The 25,888-nt window shown below is 37.5% G+C and overlaps 1 protein-coding gene across 1 annotated transcript; it reads right to left on the bottom strand.

Moving 5' to 3' along the window:
* Positions 1-1,698: 1,698 nt before the first annotated feature.
* GRK7 (G protein-coupled receptor kinase 7) lies at positions 1,699-23,967 on the bottom strand. The gene is made up of 4 exons (XM_050902363.1): positions 23,232-23,967; positions 22,019-22,456; positions 7,600-7,871; positions 1,699-2,735 (listed from the first exon to the last, which is right to left on the bottom strand). The coding sequence occupies exons 1-4, from the start codon at positions 23,832-23,834 to the stop codon at positions 2,393-2,395; spliced, it is 1,656 nt and encodes a 551-aa protein (XP_050758320.1). The 5' UTR covers positions 23,835-23,967; the 3' UTR covers positions 1,699-2,392.
* Positions 23,968-25,888: the final 1,921 nt, after the last annotated feature.

Raw genomic sequence — 25,888 nt, 5'->3', positions numbered from 1 at the left:
TGACACTTTAATATTTCTAAAACTAAATAACGTAATGTTATGTGCACATGATGTCCTGAATTCACAGACCTCAGTATTGCGATACATTTTGAAAAACTCAGACTTGCAACACCTGGTATCACAGGGGATATATGGTTCTAACATGACATTAAATTGTAGTTCTGTCTATACATAACTTCTTTCCATACGGGAACATGTATATACTGAAAAATTAGTTATAAGCTAGAAAACCTACAGCCATTTCTGAGTACTGCTTTATGGCTCCGGAGGATTTGTGAAATGGCATTTCTATGGATTTGAGGTGTACCAATTCAGGACAAAAGTTTGATGCCACTAGCACTAACAGGTCTCTCCTAGCTGTAATAAGGCGGGTGGGTGGGGGTGGTTTTTGGTGTTGGGTTTTTTTAAAATGTATATATAATAAAGTTTTCTATCTGGGTTTCTTACATATATTAGCCTAATACCAGTTTGTGAGAGCTTTCTACAGATGGGAGCAATGAGAAATAAAATCACTGCATGTCAGCAGTGGAAGCACTCTCCTAAATCCGTGACAGAACCACATGACTCTCTCTCCTCTCAGCCTCCTCTGCTTCTCACAATCTTTCAGGATCATCCTTCTCAATTAAAAGCCCAAGTCAGAATTCAGCTTATATTGTTTTAAACTATTTGACAGAAAGTCTCCCCTCAAAAGGCAGACAATTATATGCTCATAATTCATGAACAGAATTATCCACTAATCCTAAGTAACACTGTTGTTCATGACTTTCACTTGAAAATTAAGTATATAAAGCACTGGAAAAGCAAATTTAAAAGGAAAAAAAGAAACAACTCTTTTTCTACTTAGAACAACACAATGTATTACCAATGTATTACTTAGCTGTGACTAAATCACTTAAAGTATTTAAAACTAAAGAGTTTTGATTATTGCAATGTTTGGGATGAGCTATTAGATTATAAATAAGTACTAAAGCTATGTGTTGCACATGATAGACCTGACTATAGAAGACATCATATCTATTGGTTTTCCTCTTTCAAAACAGATGTGTGAGTTCAATCCCAGTGTCTATATAAAAGAAGTCTTTGAGTTCAGTAGGAGGTTTGCTCCATGAAAAATAGGGAACGGGGTATTAGCAGCCTCCAGGACTCCAAGGAATGGAGCAGTTTCACTTTAGTCAATGGAAATTATGGCTAGATAGATGACAGTAAACAGCATGCAGAATCAGTTTTAAAAGTTGTTGCAAACAACTACCACCTATTTTCTTACCATCAAAGATCAGCAGGATGCATCTCATGAGTAATACGCTTCAGCAGCAGCAAGTATTCGCAGAAATGTTTCCAATTAATTCAATTTAGGTTGTCAGAAAATTGAAAAATAACACACATCAAAATTTGCATGAGAATCAATGAACATTTGAAGATAGTGTCAACTTGCACGCATAAGCTTTCCACCACTACTTAATAGTATAATGCATTTTGCAACTACTGAATTAAAATTTATATTGCACTGAAATAAATGTCTTGTAAAAAGCTTGTTACAAATTGCTTTGGTCTATTTGTAGCTTAATTTATCACCAAAATACAGAAAAATTATCAGGAAATCTGATAAAAGTTTAAAATGGATTGTCAAAAAGAACATGTATTTACTTATAAATACATTTTCTTTGCATATGGTTTTATCACTTAAAAGAATACACTTAATAATAATAAATAAACGCTTTATTCAATCAAATTGGTGCAATCTTATCTTCACTGTTAAAATCAACTTTGAAAAGAGTTTGATCCTGTCAGTCCTATTTCCTAGTGATATGTAGAGCCTTCTTTTACATTTTATGACAATTTGAACATATTACAATCAAACCATCCAAAAACTAACAGAAATTAAGAAAACGACAGACAGACTGGCTAACCAATAAGATTCCAAGTTTGACATGGTATATGAGCTCCATTGTCTAACTGAGAACATTACTCGAAAATTAAAAAAATCTTTCCTGAAAACTGTAGAACAAAGAGGAAATGTTAGTAGAAATAACAAGAAAATAGAAAGAAAACCAACAAATCATTGTATTCAAAATGGTCGTCAGTCATTTTCAAAAGGTGTTGCCTCTTCACTCTAATTATTGCTTTTTGTATTTCAGAATTTCTATCATTCTAAGTTTCTTAGAGAAATATGGTTCTTCATCTTGATAAATCTCCAATAAAACAAAAGTATTATCTCCTTTGTTAGAGCAAAGGAAAATAATACAGTCTATACAGCTGGTGGTCCTACATAGCCTGTCAATGTCATATTACACTGATTGGTTCTTCTTAAACAAATGCACTGAGTTTCTGAAACAGTGTCAGAATACGGGAAGTTCTGAGGTGGTTTCTACTCTTTTTATTAATGATGTGATATTTACAACAACAAACAAACTCCTGACTTAGCTTCACCTCCATTTGCATAACCCCCGGAATCTACTCTGTTAGGATCATTCAGTTCTTCAAACAGTCCCGTTTCAATAATTTCTTCCTGCCAGGCTATAGGGACAGCACCTGTTGCAAACTTTTTGAAGAACTTCTTATCTTTGTCATCAAACTCAATTCCTCGTATTTCAGAGAAGTCAGCAATGTCTGCAACATCTTTGGCATAGACAACTGATGGATCTGGCACAAATGGAGGGTCAATAAGGTTTGCCTCTAGCCTGTGGAAATTTATTGTTTTGAAGAAACTATGTTTTCTTGGGTCATCATCTTCATTTCTGCAATAAAGCAAAAGTTTGTTATTCAGTATGATGTTTTGCTCTCAGATAGATACAGGTGTGTCTGTGTTGTATACATGAGAGTATTTTAAAGTAAGGGGGGGGAGAGAGAGAGAGAGAGAGAGATATTTATAAAATGCAATGCAATTCCTTTTTTCATAACCAAAGAACTCTGCATTGCACAATATAAGCAAAGCTGAGAAGCAGAAAACATCCTGATCCCATTATTCATTCCTCTACCTCTCAGGGTAAATCAGTCCAGGCAAGGTGCCATGCAAGAGCTGCAGTGCTGCTTCTGGCAGCGCACTGAGACACCCATTATCCAAAGATACACTTTAACCAGAACTGAAGATATAGCAGGCTGGGGAGGGGGAGTATCAGATTTACTGTCCAACAATGAAAGTCCAGTGGTTGGCTCTATATTAACTAGGATAAGAATATCTATGAAACTCTAGACTGGGGTACATTGGGTTAATACATCTAGGGGACTGATTCTGAGGAAACTGGTAACAAATGACATTTCTGGTTTTATCTTAATTCAAAGCAGCTATGCATTTACATCATAAAACTCAGTTATGTCACTAATAAACACTCCCAGTTTTAGTGAGTCTGTTCATTCAAATTAACTACTCTTATAAATGAACAAAGATTTTAAGCAAGAGATTCACAAATTATGGCATTAGCAAAAGTATGCGTGCCACTGTCACAAACACAATCCTTTATTGTTAAAACCCAATAATAAAATCCAGAAAGGACTAAAATAATTGTAAATACATATTTTAAGTACATCTTATGAAAAACAACTGCAGACCTCAGGGAGAACCTTTGCTGTAGAAGAAACAGTGAATTGTTTCATTGTAGACCCACAGAGAGACTTGTAGGATATTCTGATGATACAAATAATCTGAGCCTCAAATGTGTGCTCATTAAAGTATGACCAAGGATCACAGCTTTTAAACTGCGCCTCTAGCATCAAGGCATGCAAAGTTTGAGTTTTGAATTTGTCCTGGTTTTGGCTGGGACAGAGTTAACGCTCTTCCTAGCAGCTGGTACAGTGCTGTGTTTTGGATTTAGTGTGAGAATGCTGTTGATAACACTCTGATGTTTTAGTTGTTGCTAAGTAGTGCTTATCTTAAGCCAAGGACTTTTCAGTTTCCCATGCTCTGCCAGCAAGCAGGTGTGCAAGAAGCTGGGAGGGAGCAGAGCCGGGGCAGCTGACCCAAAGGGGTATTCCATACCATAGAACATCATGCCCAGTATATAAACAGGGGGGAGTTGGCCGGGAGGCATGCATTGCGGCTCTGGCGTCAGTCAGCGGGTGGTGAGCAATTGCATTGTGCATCACTGGGTTGTTTTCCCTTTTTTTTCCCCTCTTCTTTTTTTTCTTATATTCCTTTTCATTACTATTGTTATTATTATATTTCATTATTATTATTGTTCGTATTATATTTTACTTTAGTTATTAAACTGTTCTTGTCTCAACCCATGAGTTCCACCTTCTTTCCCGATTCTCCTCCCCATCCCACTGGAAGCGGGGGGGAGTGAGGGAGCGGCTGCGTGGTGCTTGGCTGTTGACTGGGGTTAAACCATGACAAATTCTAGTGAAAGGAGGAGCAGACAGGACCACTGTATTTTCTACACCTATGCATTCTTTTTTTATATATTTATGGATGCACTGGTCTTGAAAATGGTAACATAGGAAAAACAAATTTGTCTGGTTTTTGGCCTCAGAAAATGGTAGTTGCTAACATGTTGCTTTTTTCTTTTCCCACTTCCTTACAAAATCATATACTTAACAAAGTGTAAGCCCTCATGCACTTCTAGACAATGTTCTATGAACAAAATGTAATGCAAACCTTTGGCAAGTCTTTTTATCTTTGCAAATGTGTAGAAGCACCATACAGAAGTAGTAGGTTTGTGTGACTATAGAAAATCCTCATTTTTTAAGACCTTATACCATGTATGCAGAACAGCTCCTCCAGCTTGCCACTACTGCCAGTTCCTCATACGCTGTCCTGCCATGCTCCTAGCCCGCCTTGGTGCTATCCAGGCACAGCTGAGATGAAACTACCAGCTGCCCTTTTCAACTCCCTTGTTAGAAAATTGTCGTTTTGTGCCTCTGCTGCCTGGTTCTTCTGAGCAGGTCACCACCAGCACTAACCACTGTACACCACCATGACCAGGATGCTAAATCACAGCCCGAAGAACGATAGATGCTGCCATCCAGGCACCCTGGGCAGTGAAACAATGATATTTTCAACCCAGAAGAGCCATATGAACACAATTATGCATGTATAGATTAAGCCAACAGGGATCATGACCTGTGCATATACATACTCTTGCAAAATTATCTCCTAACTTAACTAGCTAGTGATAACCAAGTACTTGAGCAGCCCTCGAGTGTGATGTGATTTCTTTACATTCACTGTTAGCTTGAAGTGCATTAGAGTTGCTGTTCAAATTAACTAGTGTCCTGGGACACTAGTGGGCTAGTAGTGCCGACAATCCTACTGGGCAGACGCACTCACAAAAATTTCACTTTATTTTGCTTTTCCTTTCTGTAACATAAACCAAAAAGCACTAGAAGCTGGTGAAGGCTCCAGAATGGATTGCTGCAGTGTTTCTCCTCCTGATGTATTTTCTGACACCACCAAAACCATATAAAGTTTAAAAACATAAAGCTACAGGAACGCCATCTACTGGAACCAACTGAGGCATCTTCCAGCTAGCTGGACATGAACTTGAGCTCTTCCTGTGTGAACTGCACGTCTATGTACCTTAAATAGAAAGAGCAAATGAACTCATCTAAACTCTGTCAATTTTGTATTCCTCCATTAAAAAAAAAAAAAAAAAAAAAAAAAAATCACTTTACAGATTTGGGATTTAAGATGTCAAACCCAAAAAGCTTGAGTGGAGAAAAAGGGTTACATCTTTCCTGAGTTAGCCAGTGACATTGAGTCTTCAATAAAAGACTGGAGTATTTTAGAAGGTCAGGTGTACAAAGTAAAGCTGTCCTTGAGCAGCTTTAACTTATGCAACAGGCACTTATGTAGATAACCCAAGGTCTTGTTGTCCTTAGTAGAATTACAGTGCTAATCTTTACATAAGGATGAGCTGTCCTGAATAGTATCGCCCTGTTTAAGAGGTACATGCAGGCTTTTATTCTGTATCATGCCCAGGCATGGTATACATCCTATCGTTTTCCTTCTCTAAGTACAGCACATAAGAGTAAGAATATCTTAAATAGCAGAAAACTAAAAATAATCTGTGCAATTAACTTGCTGTGTACATTTCTCCCATTGCTAAGAAATAATTTAACAGTAAGCAGACAGAATGATTGTAAATGATTCCCTTGGCAAAGGGAATGTGGTTACAGTAAGTGAATAGTCTGTTGCTGGTTTTGCTTCAGACTTGCTGAATGAACCTGACCAAGTCACTCAAAATCTCTAAATTTCATTTCCCCCTACTCTGAAATTTGTTTACTTCATAAAATGCTGTAAGACTAAATGTCTGCAAAGCATGCTGACTTGCAAGGTAGAATGCTCTAAATGGTTTTGTATTAAATTTATTTTTAAAATAAGCTTTTTAAACATATTTAAAATAATACAGATTTTGTATCAAACATACTCTATGTGCTGTTGAAAATATTTTTTTTTCTGCAGCCTTGCAGAGTTGTTGGGAAAACTCATCAGGCACAAAGAGTAATTGTCTTCATTTAGCACTGGAATAATAAGAACATGTATATTAATGATATATTACCTTCCATTAAAGTTAATTCTTTCAGGCAAACGTGTGACTAACATTTTGCAAAACTGTTCCACTTTGTTATGAAATATAAATTTAGAAGACTATCTGTGCATTTTCATTAAGTCCCTGTGTCTATTCCACCTTTAGATTGGAAAGGTACCTGATACATATATTTGTATTCATAGGTGATTCAAATCATGGTGTATTCCAAAGACAGGTACTATCAGTTTCCTATTCGTTTTTTACATTTTTATTATATTTCTTTTATTTTGTCTATATTGCAAACATAGATCCCCCATCTGTCTCATTAGAAACGCACTAAATTATTTTTAATATATATATACACACACACATCAGAGGGATCCGAGATACTACAAGTTAAATATTACAGTGCTTAGCTTTCCAATTTTCTTCTTATTGAACAGTTACTTGAAATTGCTAAGTCAGAGACATATCCATCAGTCTTCATCAACACAAAGCCACCTCTGAAGTCCCAAAAAATGTTTTGCTTTACAAGAATTTGTGCCCAATATTCTTTTTCTCCCTTTTCTCCCTGGGATGAGTCAGGAAGACCAGAACCTCTATGAGATTTTTTTAAAGCAGTTGAGTAAAGCAGAGGGGTTAAGGTCTCTTCAGTAAGAAGCCAATGATGCAGCCTTGCAAGTTACATATCTGCAGGGAAGAGAATCCACATTGCAGATTTGGATTTTTGCCCACATCATTCCAGTAAGTGATACAGCCTAAGATTCTGCATTCAGTCTGCATTAGCATAGATGCAGGTATCTCCTTGAATATCCTTTACCTTTAGGAAAGAAAATGCAAGAGAAATGGGCTGCTCCCTTCTCCCAAAACTATAGAGTCTAACCCCACAAAATACCAAGAAGGGAACTCCTATGAGTAGTCTGGGGTGAGGATGGACAATCACAGTATTGCAACAAAATTCCTTATTTCCATATTATCTTCAAAACTTTCCACCTCTCTCTTCCTAGAAGTGAAAGGGAAAATTCAGTACTCTGTAGAAAGCCAAGATCTAACCTCATTTTGTGTAATATGTAAAATAATAATATTGTTTGCAGCTTTAATCTGGCTTTTACTGAGTTTGAGAAGTAAGGCATACCTGCTTCCTAAACGATTTTCTGTTTTCTTAGCCAAAAACAGTCGGCAAATATCTTTTGCTTCCTCTGTAAACTTGGCATGTTCAAATTTCACCTCGTCTTCCAGAGTTCTTCTTTTAACCTCATCCTTACCGACCTTTTCTTTGAAATCCTTGAATGGTGTTCGCCCAGCAACCATCTCATAAATACTACACCCCATAGCAAACCAGTCCACAGGGTAGCTGTAATCTTCTTCTTTCAGGATTTCTGGAGCCATATAACCATTTGTCCCAGCCTATTGCAAACATACAGACAGATTTACTATACAATGTCAGTAATGAAATACATACAATTAAACAGACTAGTCTATAATTCTTCCAAAATATTAATAATACAATGGAAATATTTTGTATCTAGAAACTCTGTATAATTGATTCTTTTTTTTTTTTTTTAAATCTAGAAACTCTGAGGTATAACTCTGTTTTAGTACATGGATTATACCTGTCTTTAAACATCTTAGCATACGGGAAAACTGTCTTAAATATGCTCTTCAAAGGTGAAATGTCTGTGCAATTTCTACCTAAAAGTGGTTTCTTTTTAAATTAATGTTTAGCTTGCTTTCTTCTTCCATATTAAGCTTTTTCCTGCTGAACATAGTGGTGTTAGCTTTGTCCTGTAAACACTACTAGTAATCAATTTGAAAAGATTAAAAAAAGACAAAAATCAGACCAACAATCACCAATTCCCTCCCTGTTCAGTGGTTATAACTGGTCCAACACAAGGATCTGCTGCCAATGAGAAAATTCTCATCAAGCCGGTAGCTGAGCTGCATGAGGAAGTTCTCACCCGGACTCCCTGTTGGTTTCTGGAAGGAAGTACTACCATCAACGGCCAAGAAAAACTCTTAAAACCATTGTAAGAAAGTAAACCTATGGAAATTATAATTAGTAAATTACATGCATTCAAGTGAAAGAATGAGTTCATATTTCTTAACTGAAAAAAAGCTCTCTGAATAAAGACTATTACTATATACAACACTAATGGACCCTTCCCCAAGAGAAGTGACTGCTGTTTGAGAGGGGAATCTGCCTGCTTCCTTCCCAGATCAGGCCTGGCATGTTCCCTTGGGGGACAGACTGCACAGTGTTCAAAATAGCTCCTGCTGCGCCTCTCTCTAGGCAGCTGATTCACCTGGGAGGGAAGAGAGGAGGTCAACCTCTCTATACGCTTTCTGCTGCACTGTTCCATGACTGAGGATGCGAGATTTCAATCGAAACAGCATTCCCTCAGCTGACCCAACATTTCCTGCCGCATCTGATGCTATATCTTATATATTTACCAGATTCAGCTAACAGCGATAACTATGTCAGAAGTTGCCTGAACCTCTCTTATATGTTTTTGAAATACTGGGACTGATGTATTATTAGTATTACAATTTAAAATGAAAAATTATGTTTGTGCAAAATCCCACTAAATGTTATTCAAGATGGTCCTTATTACTGCTACCAGAACACAAGTAGTGACAGGCATTCACTCCAAAGCAAAACAGTTAGGAAAAGGTAACTAAAACTAAAGCTTATTTGGGCAAATTGTATTTGTAAAAAGCACAGCTCAACAGATGAATTTTATTTTATTTTATGGGGTTTGGGTAACTCCTCTAATTTTTGCAACTTTAGGCACAGTATTTCTGAGTCAGGTCTCCCTATAAACTTCAGCTCAGGCCACTACACATTATGCCATATACTCTGCTTGTAAACAATGTGTGCAAGAGGGAACATCTTAGCATCAATTACAACATAAGCCTAATGGACAGAAAAGTAAATCCAGTTTGTTCTCCCTCTTGGTATTTTTTTTTTACTTTTAGGGATATAGAGAAAAATCCTCCATTTGGTTGAAAAACAGAAATGAGATGCAAAACCCAAAAATATCAGCCAGGTTGAAAGCAAAAGAAAAGGTTAAAAGCGAACTGTTGCCTCCCTCACTAAAACCACAAAAGTACAGAGGAGCTGTATGGGCATTGCAGCAGCTGACATCATTCCACAGGTAATTTGTACTGTTTGCACTGGATTTCTCTAAGTAAAAGTTAATATTGAGAGATACCCTGACAATATTACATTTTCATGTACGATTACTGCTCCATTCAGAAAGGGGGACAAGTGCTCAAATACGGACCACAGAACCCAGATGCATCTGGCCTCAGAAGATCATGAAACCTGGAAGGGAGAGGAGGGGTTGAAAGCAGTAGAAAAAGTTTGGTACAAAAGGATGCACACAGAGCTCATTGCAGGTTAGTGAACACAGACACTAAAAAGGCTTCTGGAATATTTTTTGTCTTTTTTTTTTTCCTTCTGGGAAGCAATAAACATTCTTATTTTTACTGAGATGAAGCTGGGGCACTAATGCCTTGAAGAACTGATGGTTGTACCATCATCAAAATGTACCCTGACAGCACAGTATGGTCTTTCTGAGATGACATTACTTTGCTGCAACTTAGCATCATCATACGGGAACTGGATAAATCTGACATGAAAAAGTCAGAATTCTGTGATCATAAATGTGTCTCAAGGCAGCTCCTTTCATACTGCCTCTCTTTCCTTCCACTTGTGTTCTTTCTTCCATAGTTGTTTTTTTTCAAAAGAAATAGTTGCCAAGTAACTTCAGTCTCTTCCACGTGCATTTTCCACATAACCTTCAGTAAGTCACACCATACAGAAGAACACCATGCTTTGACATGGTACTCATGTTTCTCAAGAACAGAGAAAGCAAGACCATAATCACAGACCAAAAAGACTGCATGACCACGATTTAATAGAAAATAGAGACGGACCAACAACAGCTTCCTTTCAGACTGAAGTGAAAGACTGTGGATGGGGTTACTGTGAACAAGAATTAAACTCCAAAATTCTAAATTAGTGGCACTGAAACCTTTTGAGCTGTTATTGAGCTGATCCAGCTCAATCTCGGAGAAGTCTAGAAACATACATTGTTCCTCTGATATGTCAAACCATTCCAATTCAGAATTTTATGAGAGCTGTTTTTCTCATGGAATTTCATCAAAACTTGAACCTAATCTTGAAACAAATCTCTCCCAATCCTGAAGCTTTCCTACGATTCATAATGAAGGAACAAGCTGAGAAGTAGGAATCTAAACCTAATCTCATAACCCCTGAGACTCAAAACTCACTTAAACATTACCATTTCATAGCAGAAACAAACACATTTCACAAGTAGCCAGCCGTGATGTTTAAAGGGGAAGAAACATATAAACAAGCAGGGGGAAGAAATACATAAATCTCTGCAATCTTTATCAAAACAGGAATTTGAAGAAAGGAAGAAAACAGCTTAAATTTTAGTCTTTTCCACCTATTTCTGCATATGTGGAGCTTTGGCAAAATCATTTGGGAAGAAAGATGATCATTTGGGAAGAAAGATGATCATGCCATACGCATTTGCTATATTAGGGAACACAAAAAAAAGGAATTATTCAATCCCCGGAACTGGAAGAACATACATCTTTCAAATGAAGATTTAATTCTGTCTTTGGGGAGTAGATAGCATCAGAGGGAAGCTGAAACCTAACATCCCTGCACTAATCATTATGGAGAACAAGATGTCACAAATCAGATCATCTTTCAAGGAAAAGAGATCCTGTGGCAACATGAAAGGCAGCCTCAATGACTCAGGAGAGGTTTATTTAAGCAGGTAAAACAGAAGCTTAGTGAAGAGAGTTTTTAAACTGTACAACTCTCACTAGCAGTAGTGAGATTTGAGCAGCAAAAAAATAGTGTATTAGGTGGAAAATGTATCCACTGATTCCCAAAGCAAAAGTGATTCAGAGTAATGCGTTAAGTTACTCTTAGCAGGCCAAGGAGTAAATAAATATACTGTAAATTATAGTCAAATGTAAAAAGGAAAAAAAAAAGACAGAAAGCAAAGGAATTAAAAGATATCACAGAAAAGATAAATGCATTATTTTTGAGGAGGAGTCTATTTTCCATGGGCTAGTATTGAATATTTAATTCAGTCAGAATTATCTGACCATGCCCCAGAATGGATACCTCTAAGTATGGGTTACTGGTATGTCTATCACACAAAAAATCATTAGGTTTGTATGATTTTGTAGTTGTTTTCACTCAATACAATTTATAAGTAAATTCAGAAGTTGTGTATTAACTGAAAAACACTTTTTCTTACTATATGTTATTTTACATGGATAAATTGCACTCTTTTAATGGAAACAGGGAAAATAAAAAAAAAAAACCACACTCAGAAAGTTGAATTCCTTTGTTGTCAACTCTACACTACTAGGACATGCATTGGGTTTTGACTGAGACTAAGACCAAGTACATTATTTTCTCCTGTCCTGTAGGACTCCTGATAAGACCAGGAACGATTTGAACATACATGTTGACTGCTCAAGTGATCTTATAGAGACACATAAACACATGGAATTAGCCCTTCACTGACCTGGAAGTGTCTAATGGGACACAATAAAAAAAAAAACCACAAAGGAGCCAAAGAATGTTATATTATCCCAACTTTTTTACAGAAGGCAGAAATCATATGCCATTGCAGAGGTACTTTTGAAGTGTAGTCAGTGCAACACTAGCTATTTTTTGCTTGCTCTCCATCTAATACTGTCTTTTGTGATGATGAGCAGAATGCCTTACTTGCATATGCTGTTTGAAATATAAAAATAGTCATTAAATTTCAGTCAATTAAATTTTAATTGACTTGCTTTTGAAAAGGGTTAACAGATCTACTTCTCCCTTTATTTCTCTACCTTGAAAACAACCCAAAATACAATTTTTCAATAATCCTCTAAAATGTAATGACCAAATGTTGTCCTTGGATACATTAGTGAAGAAGTTCTGTTAACTGGAATTGTTGCTTTGTGTGTGGTTTGACAGGGCATAGTAGAAATGACTCATCCGAAAGTATACAAATGTTTCTTTTGTGAAATGTGATCCTGCATAAATTTTTAAAAGGTCACATAATTATAATCTTTTACTAATACAAGGTGTGATCCTGAGAAGCACTAAGTGCACTCAGTTCCCAGTACACTCAATGGGTACTTGGCAGACCACAACTCCGAGCAGAATGAGGCCCACAGTGTAAGGATGCTCATCCATCCTGTTCAGATTGCTGTCCCAAGAAGGGAAAGCCCCTTGAACACTGCCGTTATCCCAGCTTCTAGCAGATGCAGGGGAGAAAGAAACAGAACTCTCTGGAGCTTTCATCAGCACAGAAACAGACAAACAAGGAGAAACGGGATTTAGATCTCTCTACCTTTTCCCACAGATCTCTGCAAAACAAACTCAATTGATATCACAAACCAAACAGTAAAGCAAATCAGAATGTCTATCTTTTGTTTGCCATGGCACAAGAACTGTTGAATAGAGGAAAAAAAACAAGCTGAGTTTAGCTCTATCAGCTGTTTCCTGGGGCTCGGTCCTTCCTTCCTCCAAGGGGTGCCACTGCCTGCTTTGTTCTCTTGTCCAGCTGTTCCTCCACTGCTTCAGCAATGGCCTTAATAGACCCTGCAGGAATGCAGGAACAGACCACAGAAAACTCTTCTCTGCACATGAGCTAATAGGCCCTAGATATAGAGAAGAACAACTGATCTGCCTCTGTCACTCACTTTACAGTCTTCATATTTCTCCCAAGAGCCACTGTGAGGAGGAATGGAGCGTAATTTAAATGAGTCACACAGAACTGCAGTTCCTTCACACTGTCTCACCACATGTTCATACAGTAACAACAAGCCAGTTGATCAAGTAAATAGGCAACTATGTTTTAAAAGAAGATAAAATCAAATCTAATTAGGACAAAAGGCACCCTTGAAAAGTCTCACAGAATAAAGATTTTGGCATATTGTTAATGCTTAGCAAAGGGAAGGACCTTATGATGGGATGGCCCATCATAAATTGATGGGCTACTGATTCAGAACACCACAAGAGGACTGTTCAGAGTACCAGAAAAAGATAATGAGAAAGACTGTATAGGAGCTTAGGAGCTACTGAATCCCACATGCTTACACAAAATTCAAGACCAAAGGTTTTTTTCATTTTCACATAAGGACATAATTTTAACAGGGAAAGCTGTCTGCCTTAAACAACCCCCCCCCCCCCCCGACAAAAGCACAAAAGGAACAAAACAAATTTCTGTTACATTAGGAAAAAAGGAAACAAAATTGCCTCTGGGTTCAAAGTCACTAACTGCAGTAGTCAAAAAAATCCATCATTGGTTTTTACTCTTTTAAGCTTGGACACCAGTACTCATTGAAATCAAGGAAGCTGCACAAATGAAAGAGAAAGCCACTTCTGTGACAGTAAGGGCAGGCTGCCTCTGTGCTCACACTTGGGAAGAGAAATAGACAGAGTTACAGTTTAGATTCACGCTATATGAAAATCAAAGGGATAAATGGCTTGAGGAAGGACAGTCCAGTAACTGGGCACCAATTATAACTTTGGACTCTAGAGCATCTCCCTGCTTTCCTCCTGTGTGATCACGCATAAATCACTATTTTTACCTCAGATCCCTATTGGAGATAGAACCTGCTAACATCCCCACCTTGGTGAAGTGTCATCAGAAGAAATATGCATTCATAGACATTGAAGCCATCAGACATTACAGGCATGGAGCACAGAGGACAAGCAGAACACTTGGTACAGACTCATAACCACACAACTAGAATTCAAGAATTATCAAGGTTCTCTAGTCTTCCTGTAACATGACTTTCCCTTTAATTTCCCTTTAAATTTCTCCTGACCATTTCCAACCTATAATGTGGGAATAATAATACTTCACTTCAGAGATGTTTATGGTTTTATTATTTAATGACCACAGAATATTCCATAAACAATATTAATAAGGGCAAAATTTCTCCATCTACTCAGCTCTGTATATTTTTTATGAAGCTCTTTATGATGAATGCAAATACAGTATCATAGCACAACACGTAGGTGGCTTTCTCAAAAAGGGGACATCAAAGAGAAATTCTGTGTTCAGTGCCAGTGTGACTGAGGGAACATGACTTCAAGGTGCCCTGAGAAGGGCATTGGCCCTCCAATGTAGGTACAGCCCCTGTAGGTTAAGCAGTGCGAATGACAATGAGGCCTGGATGGTTACTATCACTGAAATCCACGGGATTTCATCCACCTTATCTTAGTCAGGATTATGACGCGTGTTGGAGGTACAATTCTTTTACATGTAAATCCAGGAAGATGGGTCCTGGCTGCATCAGACCAAAGGCCCATATGGCCAGTTTACTGCCTGTGAATTGGTCAAAAAAAGGATGCATAGGGAAGACTATATGGATGCATAGGGAAGAACCTGGTGTGTACATTGATACTTCTCTAATACTTTCCTAGACTCCAACTGTTGGCAGTTCAAGGGCTTCCAGAGACAGAAATGGTTTCTCTCAACAAAGCTGTCTTCCATCAATTGTCCACCCTCCCCCTGAACCTAGATAAATTCTTAGACCCTACAAGATCTTTTGCAAAAGAGTCCTGCAGCTTAACTGCACATTGTGTTAAGAACCACCGCCTGTATTTTGAACCTGCTACCTTTCACTAACGGATTTTAAACTTGAACAATGAGCAAAACCAAGCCCACAGTTTTCACTTGCTTGTGTCTGTAATTTCAGGATTTTATTTTGTCTTCATAAAAAAGTCATTATGTTTGTTAACTGAAACTACTCATCACAGTAAGTGGAATGTCACAGGTGGTCCAATAAGAACAGAAGTACTACATTCCTCACCATCTCGTAGCTTACAGTTCCTGCAATACTGCTTCTGGTCAAAGCTGTCAAATCAACAGTTCAAAGAATTACATTGTCAGCCAAATGTTGCATTTGTTACCCAATAAAATAAAAACACCTTTGACAATGTTGAACCAACAAGTGGCCCACTAGATGACTTACCAAAGAGATCATTCCAGAATGTATATTATTTTTTATAATAAATAATGAGCCTCATGAGACAAAGGGACTAAAGAGCAGTATTTAGCACTTAAATAGCATTTTTCATGTTCAAAGAGCTTAATTAAGTTTTCTACTAGCTCTAGGAACTTGATAAGGAATCTTATCTCTTGCTTTTTTATAGAACATGTTATGGCATTTATTAACTGTCAGATTAAACTGAATGAAGAACAAGGTTAAAAGTCATGCAACGAGATCTGATGCTACATCTTGAAGGGCTCCAATATCTTTTCCCAGACAGAAAAACGTGTCTCATGGGTGGCATGCCCCGTGTAGGAAAAGCATTTCATAGGACACATTGCATTCTCATAATTTTAGATGACTACAGTGTCCTTTCTGCCATCTCCAAAACTGCAGGAGGCAGAATGATCCCACAAAATCATTTTTGCTCCCTTTTGCTGCCATGATCATGGCATTCATAGTGGATAAGGTTGCATTCTGTAAAGTATACGTTTCAGAGATTAAAAAAATCTGAAATACCTGTCACGATGACGCACTTCATAACAACTGTGATTATCAAAATTTTTAAGAACAAAGTTCTGCTAGTAAAACATAAATTTCACGTCACACTTAAAAATGCATAAGCAGAATGGTGGTTTTGAAACTGTAAAATAGCAGGAAGTCACCCTAATCCTGAGCAAATGAAGGGCTGTCATTTTTCAAAGTGCAAAGGAAGAATAAATTTTAACAGAATCTTATCCAATAAGAATGCCATGTGATAATGACCAAAGGTCAACTGTAGAATAGCTTGCTGAGTTATTTTTTATTTCACAAGTCTAAACCCTTCTCCCGCTTCTCAACTGCCTCGAAATTAAACTGCAAGTTTCAGGAACATCTAAATAGATTTCCTTCTGTTTTCCTAAGAAATAGAATCTTATAATAAACAAACATACAGGAGGGCAAAAGGACATTTTGAGTAAGATTTTAACCAAAACATGTTTTTCCTATAAAAATATTATGATGTCCTTCAAATATATAAAACATAGCACAAGAAAACTGTGAAGAAGCCTGAAACCTCTGAAGATATGAACACACTTTTATAAATACTACAAAAATATGTTTGTCTTATTTTTCACAGTTATTATGTCAATATTTAAGCTCTCTGGCTCACATGCATCTGCACAAAAGTACTTCACAATTTACATGCAACAGTTGCTTTGCACAAAAGCCGTCTCCAGTAAGGGCAGAAAGTTCTTCCTGAAATAAACAGCAAATACGCACTGACTTCTGGAAAAATGGAGTTAAGTCCTCTATATTTTGATATGTGCAGGATATGAGGGTACTAAACAGAAGAACATGCTCACTTTTCTCACAACCATTCTCAGGAAATTAAGTAGTATTACTCTTTGGGATAAGGGCAGGAGCATTTGACTCACATACAACAAGTGAATTTTGAGTTGCATGAGAAAAAGTTGCAGAGACTTCAAGAAAAAGGATGCCAGGTCAAAGCTGTTCAAGTGGAGAAACTTGGGATGGAGGCTCCTCATTTCTGTCATATGCAAAAAGAACTAGTTCTAGAATCAATCGAGTATATAATTAGACAAAACATTTTGCCTATGCAAAAGCCATCTTTGCACCTCTCAGTTTCTCCTTGTTGCCTATTTCAATTATATCAGACAAAGAGAATATCAACATTTTAAAAAAGCGTAATTTTAAGATACAATCTAGTTTATGCATGGTACGATCAACACATCAGAACAGATGCTACAGGCACATTTGTACGAAAAGTCATAATGATATTTCCTAAAGTCCTGAATAATTATATTATCACTGGCAAAGAGTTTATTTCTGTTTCCAGTGATGTCAGCAAGAACTCTGCCTGAGTAAGTGTGCATACACACATTTCTAGGTAGATTGCACAGGTACACGTATGTATCACAAGAAGATCCCATATAATCCATGTTTGTTTCATGAAGAAAAAAATACATTGTAAGTAGCTTTCAATCGCCTTCTACTACTTTTATTTCCAAGACTGTTATTGTTCAAACTTGGGGGGGGGGGGTTGGCGATTTCTCCATTCTAAAGCCAGCCAGCACTTCACAAATACAAATCAGCACACCTTAGTGAAATTAAAGTTTTCTAAACTCTGTAACTATTACTGTACCAATTACTTACAACTGCCTATATATGTTCAAAATAACATTCACATGGAAAACCAGATGTTTCTACTTGCTGCTTTAGCAATTAAAAAGAAAGGGAGAAAACTAAGGCTGTGTATCCAACTCTTTCTAGACCTTTGTAAGGAGCATTGTTTCTGAAACTAGGGTATTTTTATAATAGACAATTGGTATAGAGCACACAAATACTTCTCAAAAGGAGTATATGTAATGACAATACTTAAAGGATACCAAGGCTGCTACTTCTAAGTATTAAATCATCAGTTGCACAATGCTTCTTCTGCAGCATAAACACAGATTATAAGACCACATTAAAGTCACCCATCTAAAATTCAAAAAACCTTACCACCCACAAAGAAAATAATCTTTGGCTGGTAAACAGTACATAAACATTATAGTTTCATAAAAATCTTCACGGAAAACTTGGAAAATGTCTAAAACAGGAACTCGTTAACTAGATTATCACTTGTGCCATGTGATAACCTAATCACCCAACAAGATTTACAAAAGGGATTTATGGATCCTCCAGCTGATGTATGGGTAATGTGCATTTATTCACACATGAGAGGCTAGGAATTTTTTTGATGCTTTGAAAGCAGAACAAATTTATCTTTAATGGCTTGCACACTCATGAGACATGTACAAAACTTTCAGAATGCATGGAAATACTGTATTTTTTGCAATCTCTAATGAAATAAATACACAGATAAATCCATATATTATATACTATTCAACCCTGTATAAGGAATGATGAAAGTCATCACATGATGTTTCTACTTCATAATACATAGCAAAAAAAGAGACATAGAAAAAAAAGTGGAAAACTGCTGCTTTGTTTCAGTGTCTATGATGTATTAAGAGACATTTTCATACCAGCATAGTTACAGTCAAACACATGGAGATGAACTTTTTTTTAAGCAGGTGCCTAAGATCACATGGCTACTCCACATTTGTTTACTGGGCTCCTCCTGATATATGAAAGGTATGGAAGAGTTTTCTATTTTATTTTGCCTATTCGCAAGGAAGATCCACGTAATACCTGAAGAACTAGAGAGATCATGAAACAATTAGCACTCAGGAAGAAAAACTTAGATCGCTGAGAGAGATTTTTAGACAGTTGTTGAAAAATCTTTAATTATTTTACTTTATCTTTAGCATCTATTTAGTTCCCACCTGCAGAAAACAATTTGGAGGAAAGCACTCTATTTTAAAAAAGGCACCATTCTGCTTCTTAAGAGTATGACACTAAAACAGGATCTCCATACTCAGAATGAATACAATCTCATAATAAAAGTAGCTTTACTGAATACAAGGGTAGCTTGCATTGTAGATATCTGTTCAGTGTGAGTAAACTGTCAAAATATGACCCAGAAAAGCATATTACTTTTTTTCCTCTGAAATGGTACTTCAGCAAAACAAGGAATTCAACAATTGCTGCTACTGATATTTCTAAGATGAAAAACAAGAAATAAAATGAAAGATCAAACAACTCAAGCTCACAAGCTTTCACTAGACAGCAGAAAAAAGAAAAAAAAATCCAACTTTTTTTAATAAATCACCTTACAGAAAGACCACAATAGATGCAATTTTAAAAATTATTTCTATCTTATATTTAACAAATAAACTATCTTAATTCTTTGTAATATGTGTAAGACTGGCTAAGTAAAATTTATCTTAACAGATGAAATAAATGACCATTAACTGTACCAGACAGCTAAACCATGGTTTCATTTGGTACTAGGGATATTAGATAATTTTTTTCAGGCAGTAGATTGACTTACGAATATGATTAAAGCAAAGTTAGGCATTATTCTCATAGTGCAATAGAACAGTACTTTAAGTATGATATTGAAGAACCAGGTCATAAAAGAGGATTACAAGGTTACAAGGCTTTAAAGTCAGAACTGCTGGAGATACGAATGAAGTTCAATGTATTACAACATCCATCAAAACAGAAGGATTCTTTGCAAATGGATTAAAAAATTGAAAAGATTTTATGTTATAGATCAGTAGTATTTTCCCTATAATTACTGACTGAAAATTGTAAGCCTTAAATTGTCAGTTCAGACCATCATCCAAAATCTAGAAACAGCTTTATGATGTTAGGCACTTCACTCAGACATACAGTACAATACAGATTTGGCCTGGAGGAATATATTTTCTGCTTTAGCTTATAAAATTGCCCTTATAAAACTGTGTCCACAAAATGGTGCAACTGATTAAATTTAATTTAATAAATCTGTCTTGGAGCTATGTATCTTTTTGGGGGAAAAAAAACCCCAAACTTATACAAATTTCTTCTCTCAAGATTTTTTTAAAGTGATAACAATTTGCTAGTCATATTCAAAAAGCATGCTATGATACAAACTTTCTGTCAATTTTAAGTACAATGTAACTGTGATTAGTAAATAAAAATTAATTTAACAGCACCATTTTTATTTTATTACAGGTGTACATTGTGAAGCTTAATGCAACAAATTTTGTAAAGGTGTTTTTAGGTCTTCCTGTGTATGACATTACTATAAATAATAGTAATATCTAGCTCTTATATAATGTTTTTTAGTAGTAGCTTTCAAATGACTCAAATAGGGTTAGTTTATAGAAATGCGAAATAATACTGGGAATTATTATTCATTTAACCCCTCATAGTTATGATACAGAAAACAGGGAAAAAAAAAAAATCTTCTTTTTCTTCCTTCTCCTATTTCAATTTCCTGTATGAATAAAACTGCCTTTAACAGAAATTCCTTATAACACACTACACTCATGTAGTGTATTATTCAATGCAGTTTTTGCTCTAATAAAAGCACCCATATAGCAGTGAATAGTGCTTCTAAAAACAGTGAACAACAACAGAAGAAAAATCATTGTAACAACTTGATGACTCTCATAGAAAGTGAGGAGGAACAATCGCCTTGTCCACCACTGCTTTGGGATTCTACCTTAATACCAACAGAAGTGGTTAGACATTTCTAAATACACTCCTTCATTTGGTTTTTTTTTTCCTTCTGCCAAACCCCACATGTTTACAAGTAAGAAAAACTGCCCTTGGACAAAATTATTTTTTCTGATCATAACAACTGCATCCATCTATAACTTGCAAAGCACAGTAAGGTTTATAGCTTTGGGTTCACTGACCAAAATGCCATCTTCACAAACAAAACAACATTCCCATTTCACATAAGTTCTATTTAAAAACCTGCCTTAGCTTTCACAGAAACTGTATTTTCATATCTAAAGAACAATGCAGTCTCATTTTAAAATTATTTCCTATATAAAAATACATTGGTTTCCGTATTTTCTTTCACTGACATAAAAACACTCATAACACAAACTTTTTAAATTGCCGGGAAAAAATATATCCTTCGAACTACAAATTACTGTATTAAGTAACAACATCAGAAAACGTGTGTACTTCAAGCATGATGCAAAAGGTTACTAGCAGGTCCTCTCTCGTCTACTGAATTTCCACAGAGTAACTTGAAAGTCTTGGGGAGTTTAACATAAGGCAGTTAGACCAGTTTATAATGTTACTTCCTTTTCTTCATATTCTTAGTGTATTTCAGACACATTCACTCATTATATACATCTTTAAGCTCCAAACACCTTGGGCGAAATACGCTTTTTTCATAGTTAAGCTACCTGAATACATCTTTCTTGTGTACATCTCATGACATTATTACAAATCTGGGTTAGTTTGGGATGACCACAGGCACAGCTGAAGTGCTGCACAGTCTAATTCACACAGCAAAAACCAGCTGGTCATCCATCTCTTTCTTCCTACACATGCACACAGGCACGTACATTTGCAAACTGACATCAAGTCTGCTAACTTTTCAGGAATTAATTTGTCGGGGGAGGAAGGCTGGCAATGGTTTATTGTGCAGCACTATGAACACCTGCAATACAATCAGTAGCATCACTTAAGAGTAACCTGGAAGAAATTGTATTCTTCTAGGAGCAAAAACTGAACACAGAAGGAGTCATATCTTTGACTGCTGCTCATTAAACAAACAAGTAATTGGTTAAATCCCTGACTATGCACTATTGCTCAAGGCACAAGGCATCTGTTAGCCTCTCTAAAATGATTGGTTCAAGAGTTTAAGAGAAACAACAGGTCAAGTTGATTCTACCGTTTCTGTGTAAGAGAAGTTATTTTACTACATATAGCGTCTAGAGGGTTAATTAACCAAATCTTCTTACCACCTGTCTCTTAGAATGAAATGACCACATAAGGTCTTTAGCAAAGAACAAATCCTGGGGAATTAAATCTTGGACTCATAATGCATTAGAAATAGAACTGCTTCCCTTCCCACTGCCCATGTTCAGTGAATTTGTACTCACCCTCTGAGTGATGCTTTTTCCCTCTTTGACTTGCACTGCCAATCCAAGATCAGACAGTCTGCAATTACCGTTATCATCTAGGAGGACATTTTCTGGTTTCATGTCCCGGTACACAATCTTGATGGAATGGAGATGCAGAATCCCACAGGTGATCTGAGCTGAGTAATAGATGACCCTGTTCATTTCTAAACCCCTTTCTCCCACATTGTAGATGTGATACTTCAGATCCCCTCCATTCATGAGGCTCATGACAAGACACAGATGGCTTTTGCTCTCATAGGCATAAGCTAGTGTGACTATGAAAGGGCTGTTGACCTTCTCCAGGATCTCTTTCTCCAGTAGTGCCATCTTCTCTCCACCTTTCTTTTTCAACCTTTTCTTATCCAGTTTCTTGCAGGCATACATCTTGCCAGTATTTTTCACCTGGATGGCACAAACCTAGAGAAGCAAGACGCACAAGGAAAGGTAATGAAGGAATTTTACACATACAGACTGGAATATCAAGGGCAGTAATAGGCAGGAACTGGGGAATCACAGATGCCTATTAGTAGCTGCTGATGCTAACTTCCAGGGCAGAGTATATTAGCAGAGAAAATAAGGAAAAAACAAGCGTACTATCTGTTCTGTTCGGGACCAGTATATGGTGGACCTTATGCAAACTTCGTGAGGACACCATTAGTAGACATGTATTAGCAAATAAAATGAATAAGGACTCATTCTCTGACCATGAGAATAAACAGCATATACAGCTTGCATCTGCATAGCTAAACTCTCTTCCATCTCAAAAAAAGGTACCCTCATTCATACTGTGTTTTGGGAACAGACCCTGATTCTGTGCTATTCCCTAAACTGCACCTAGGAATTATCTGGGAGTGTGTGAGCTAGCACAGGCTAAAACAGTGCCAAGGAGCAGACTAATAATTAACTATATGGACAGTCATGCAAGCTTTTGTAAAGAAGCCTGCTTTTTTACTAGCATAGATACAGAATATAAAAATTTTAGAGTAGCTCTTCACTAACAGGCATCTGAAGCCTATATCACAGTATAGGTAACAAACCCAGCCTAATTTCTGGGAAATGGACAATCTGAAGGAGCAAGTTTTGCAAAACCTTAGACAATTTCTTAATCCATTGCCAAGTTCCTCTTTGCAAACCCACCTGCTGGTCTTGAAAGGGGAGGGATGACCCACATCGTTAAAAGTACAGCTCTTACCTCTCCAAAGCCACCTTTGCCCAGCACTCGGAACTCATAGAAGTATTTCTCAGTTACTGGCTGCTTCTCAAAACCTTTCCATTGGAGGAATTTGTCATAGAAGGGGCTGGTCTGGAAGTCCTGGAAGGGCTTGCCTTTAAGGAAGAGTTTGGTTTCCTCCTTGGCCAGCTGCATGACATTCTCATAGTCTTTTGCAGTAGCTGCCTGACATTTGCTGGCCAAGTCAGAGCTCATGAAAGCCAGATAGTTTTTGGAGCCTGCCGTAAGAAAATTGGTGATCATATTCTCCATGGTACTGCTCTTGACGTTGTCCTCTGCCAACTCCCAGTTTGACACCTCATCCAGGAAGTCCCTAGCTACCAAATGTTCTGGCACTGTCTCCAAGAAGTCTCTGAAGAATTTCTTGCCAATGGGCTGCTGCTCACAGATGCTGTCATAATCAGCAACAATGGACTGTCTAACCTCTCCGCATTGATCAATCCTGGGCAGTGAGAGGCTCTTACGTCTCTTTTGCATCTCCTTGGTGTCTCCATCTCCACTCTTCCTTGCCTGCAGATAGGCTGTGTTGGCAATCAGGTTGTCAAGCCCCCCCATGTCACACATCTTGGCAAGCTCTTGGGGTGGCAGAGCCTGGTTGAGACAAAATGAGTAACTGGCCCAACTGCTGTGCTGTAGCTGCCCTGCACTTCTCCCTGCTAGTGGTGTGTGGGGGCTTCTGAAGAACACCAGAGAGACTAACTGCTTTTGCATTAAATACCTCTCAAGGATTTTCACTAAGTACCTTTAGGTATATGCACCATTTGTGGAAAGTGACTGGTAAGAGGTTTCTCTGTAAGGAGCTTTGAGTTTGCTATGTATAGCTGAGGGATGACATCCTAGGCAAACCTCCTCACTGGCAGCACCAAATGCACGCAGTTCAGCTGCTGTTTTTCAGAATGGGCCCTGACAACCTTTAAATGTACCAAGATTCCCTCTATATGCACTGTCCCTGGCTGCTGAGAACGTGCAGATTCCTGTCTGCAATATATGCACACTCCAAATTCAGTGGCACTCTGGCCACAGTTAATAGGACAGCCTCGTATCTCCCTCACTTGACTGAGAATACCAATGTACTAAGAATTACGTAAGTTGGGATAAAAAGCTTTTATCACAAGTCCGCCATGCCTGAAACAGAAGTTGACATAGACGAACATGAGTCATTGAGCTCTAAATTATCACACAATTCAGTGCTTTGAGCATCCACACTTCCAAAACTCAAGTTATACTCAACATCAATGACTCTGAGCTCCACAGACACTTTGTGCAAACCTTGATGCCTCATGTGGCTCTGAGCGGATTATGTGCAGAGGCTAAGACCTACTGCTAGTCTAAAAATAATGATCCCTATATATGAAACAACATATAGTTCTGACTTCATCTCCTACCCACAGAAAAAGCAAAAACACTTCAAATGACCAGCCAAATCTTGCCAAGATGCTACCATATGTTATTGTGGCCTCAGTTTATTCTCCCTGCTGAGCTTTATGACAGTAAGTGGCAGGATGAGAAGGTGGCAACAGCGTATGGCTGAGGTAGCATCAACAAAGGGACAAAGCTGATTATCATTAAGTGAAGGCAAATTCTACCTGACTTCACTCGCTGGTTGCTTATCAGGAAGTCTGTGCCCCATTTTTTCCCCAAAAGAATAAAAATCATGTGTGGCACTTAGTAGGCTAAGCCCCTGTCTGCTGTGGGGTCATGTGATTTGGCTGCTAAAACTTTCTTTAAATATAAGGATGATATTACGGGAACAGGAAAAGCAGTTCCATGATTCTTCCAGTAGCAATGGGGTCAAGCTGTACTCTTGAGGTCAAGGTCAAGTTTCCTTTTCTCTTTTTTCACTCTTAGAGCAAGCTGAAGAGCTGAATCACAAACACTAAACATTAGGAGTAACAACAGGCACCCCTCAGACTCCCTACAGTAAGTGCTAAGCCTTTCTTGGCTGCTTTTTGTCACTCTACTACTATGTAGTCTTTTGTTTTTACGTGCTTAATCCTGTCTGCACTGAATCCATTTGACATATAACTCATGCTTATACTCTACAAAATTACATTACTGAGTGTTTTTCTAGCTGTGATGAGAGGGCCATCCATCGCAAACTGCTATGTGTGCACGAGAACATCGTGTACTCTAAAGCAAAGTATTTGAAAGTCTTGCTTGTACAGCAATTGCTAATTCTGCCAGGTGAACGCAAGCACGGGGCAAGAGAAGGTTACATAAAGGGCTAAATAATGCAGCCAGCAGAGTAAGCAAAACTGAAAAAAGTCAAAGGAAGAAATGTGGAATTCTGCTGGTGGCCTTCCTGAAAATGGTGCCCACAGCAACATATTCCTATAATATCCTGCATACAGAAAGGCAAGAAAGGAGGTAATAAAAGCTTTAATTTCAAGTCCTAAAATTCAGCAGGGTCTTTTTTACATTTAGCAAGAATGCCACCACAGCTCAAACAGTAGCAGTACGAATGGCTGGTAGCTGGGGACCTAAGGGTGAACTCAAGCTTACACCACATATTGACATACTCATGTCTAAGCAAATCAAGAAAATACCTTATGTATATGGTATCTGCGTAAGAAAGACACATTCACAGCTCCAAAAATCATTCCGCTCTGTTAATTAGA

The sequence above is a fragment of the Gymnogyps californianus genome, chromosome 10 (genome assembly GCF_018139145.2).
Source record: "Gymnogyps californianus isolate 813 chromosome 10, ASM1813914v2, whole genome shotgun sequence".
NCBI lineage: Eukaryota > Metazoa > Chordata > Aves > Accipitriformes > Cathartidae > Gymnogyps > Gymnogyps californianus.
Note: the sequence above shows the minus strand (reverse complement) of the source record. Positions and strands in the feature narration are given on the sequence as shown.

What these genes read in the sequence shown, in the direction of transcription:
- GRK7 (XM_050902363.1), bottom strand. Translation starts at nt 23,834, where the DNA reads ATGTGTGACATGGGGGGGCTTGACAACCTGATTGCCAACACAGCCTAT. An exon ending in GCAAAGGTGGCTTTGGAGAG is followed by an intron (nt 22,457 to 23,231) that starts GTAAGAGCTGTA and finishes TTGCTTCTCTAG; the next exon opens with GTTTGTGCCATCCAGGTGAA. An exon ending in GAAAAAGCATCACTCAGAGG is followed by an intron (nt 7,872 to 22,018) that starts GTGAGTACAAAT and finishes TGTTTGCAATAG; the next exon opens with GCTGGGACAAATGGTTATAT.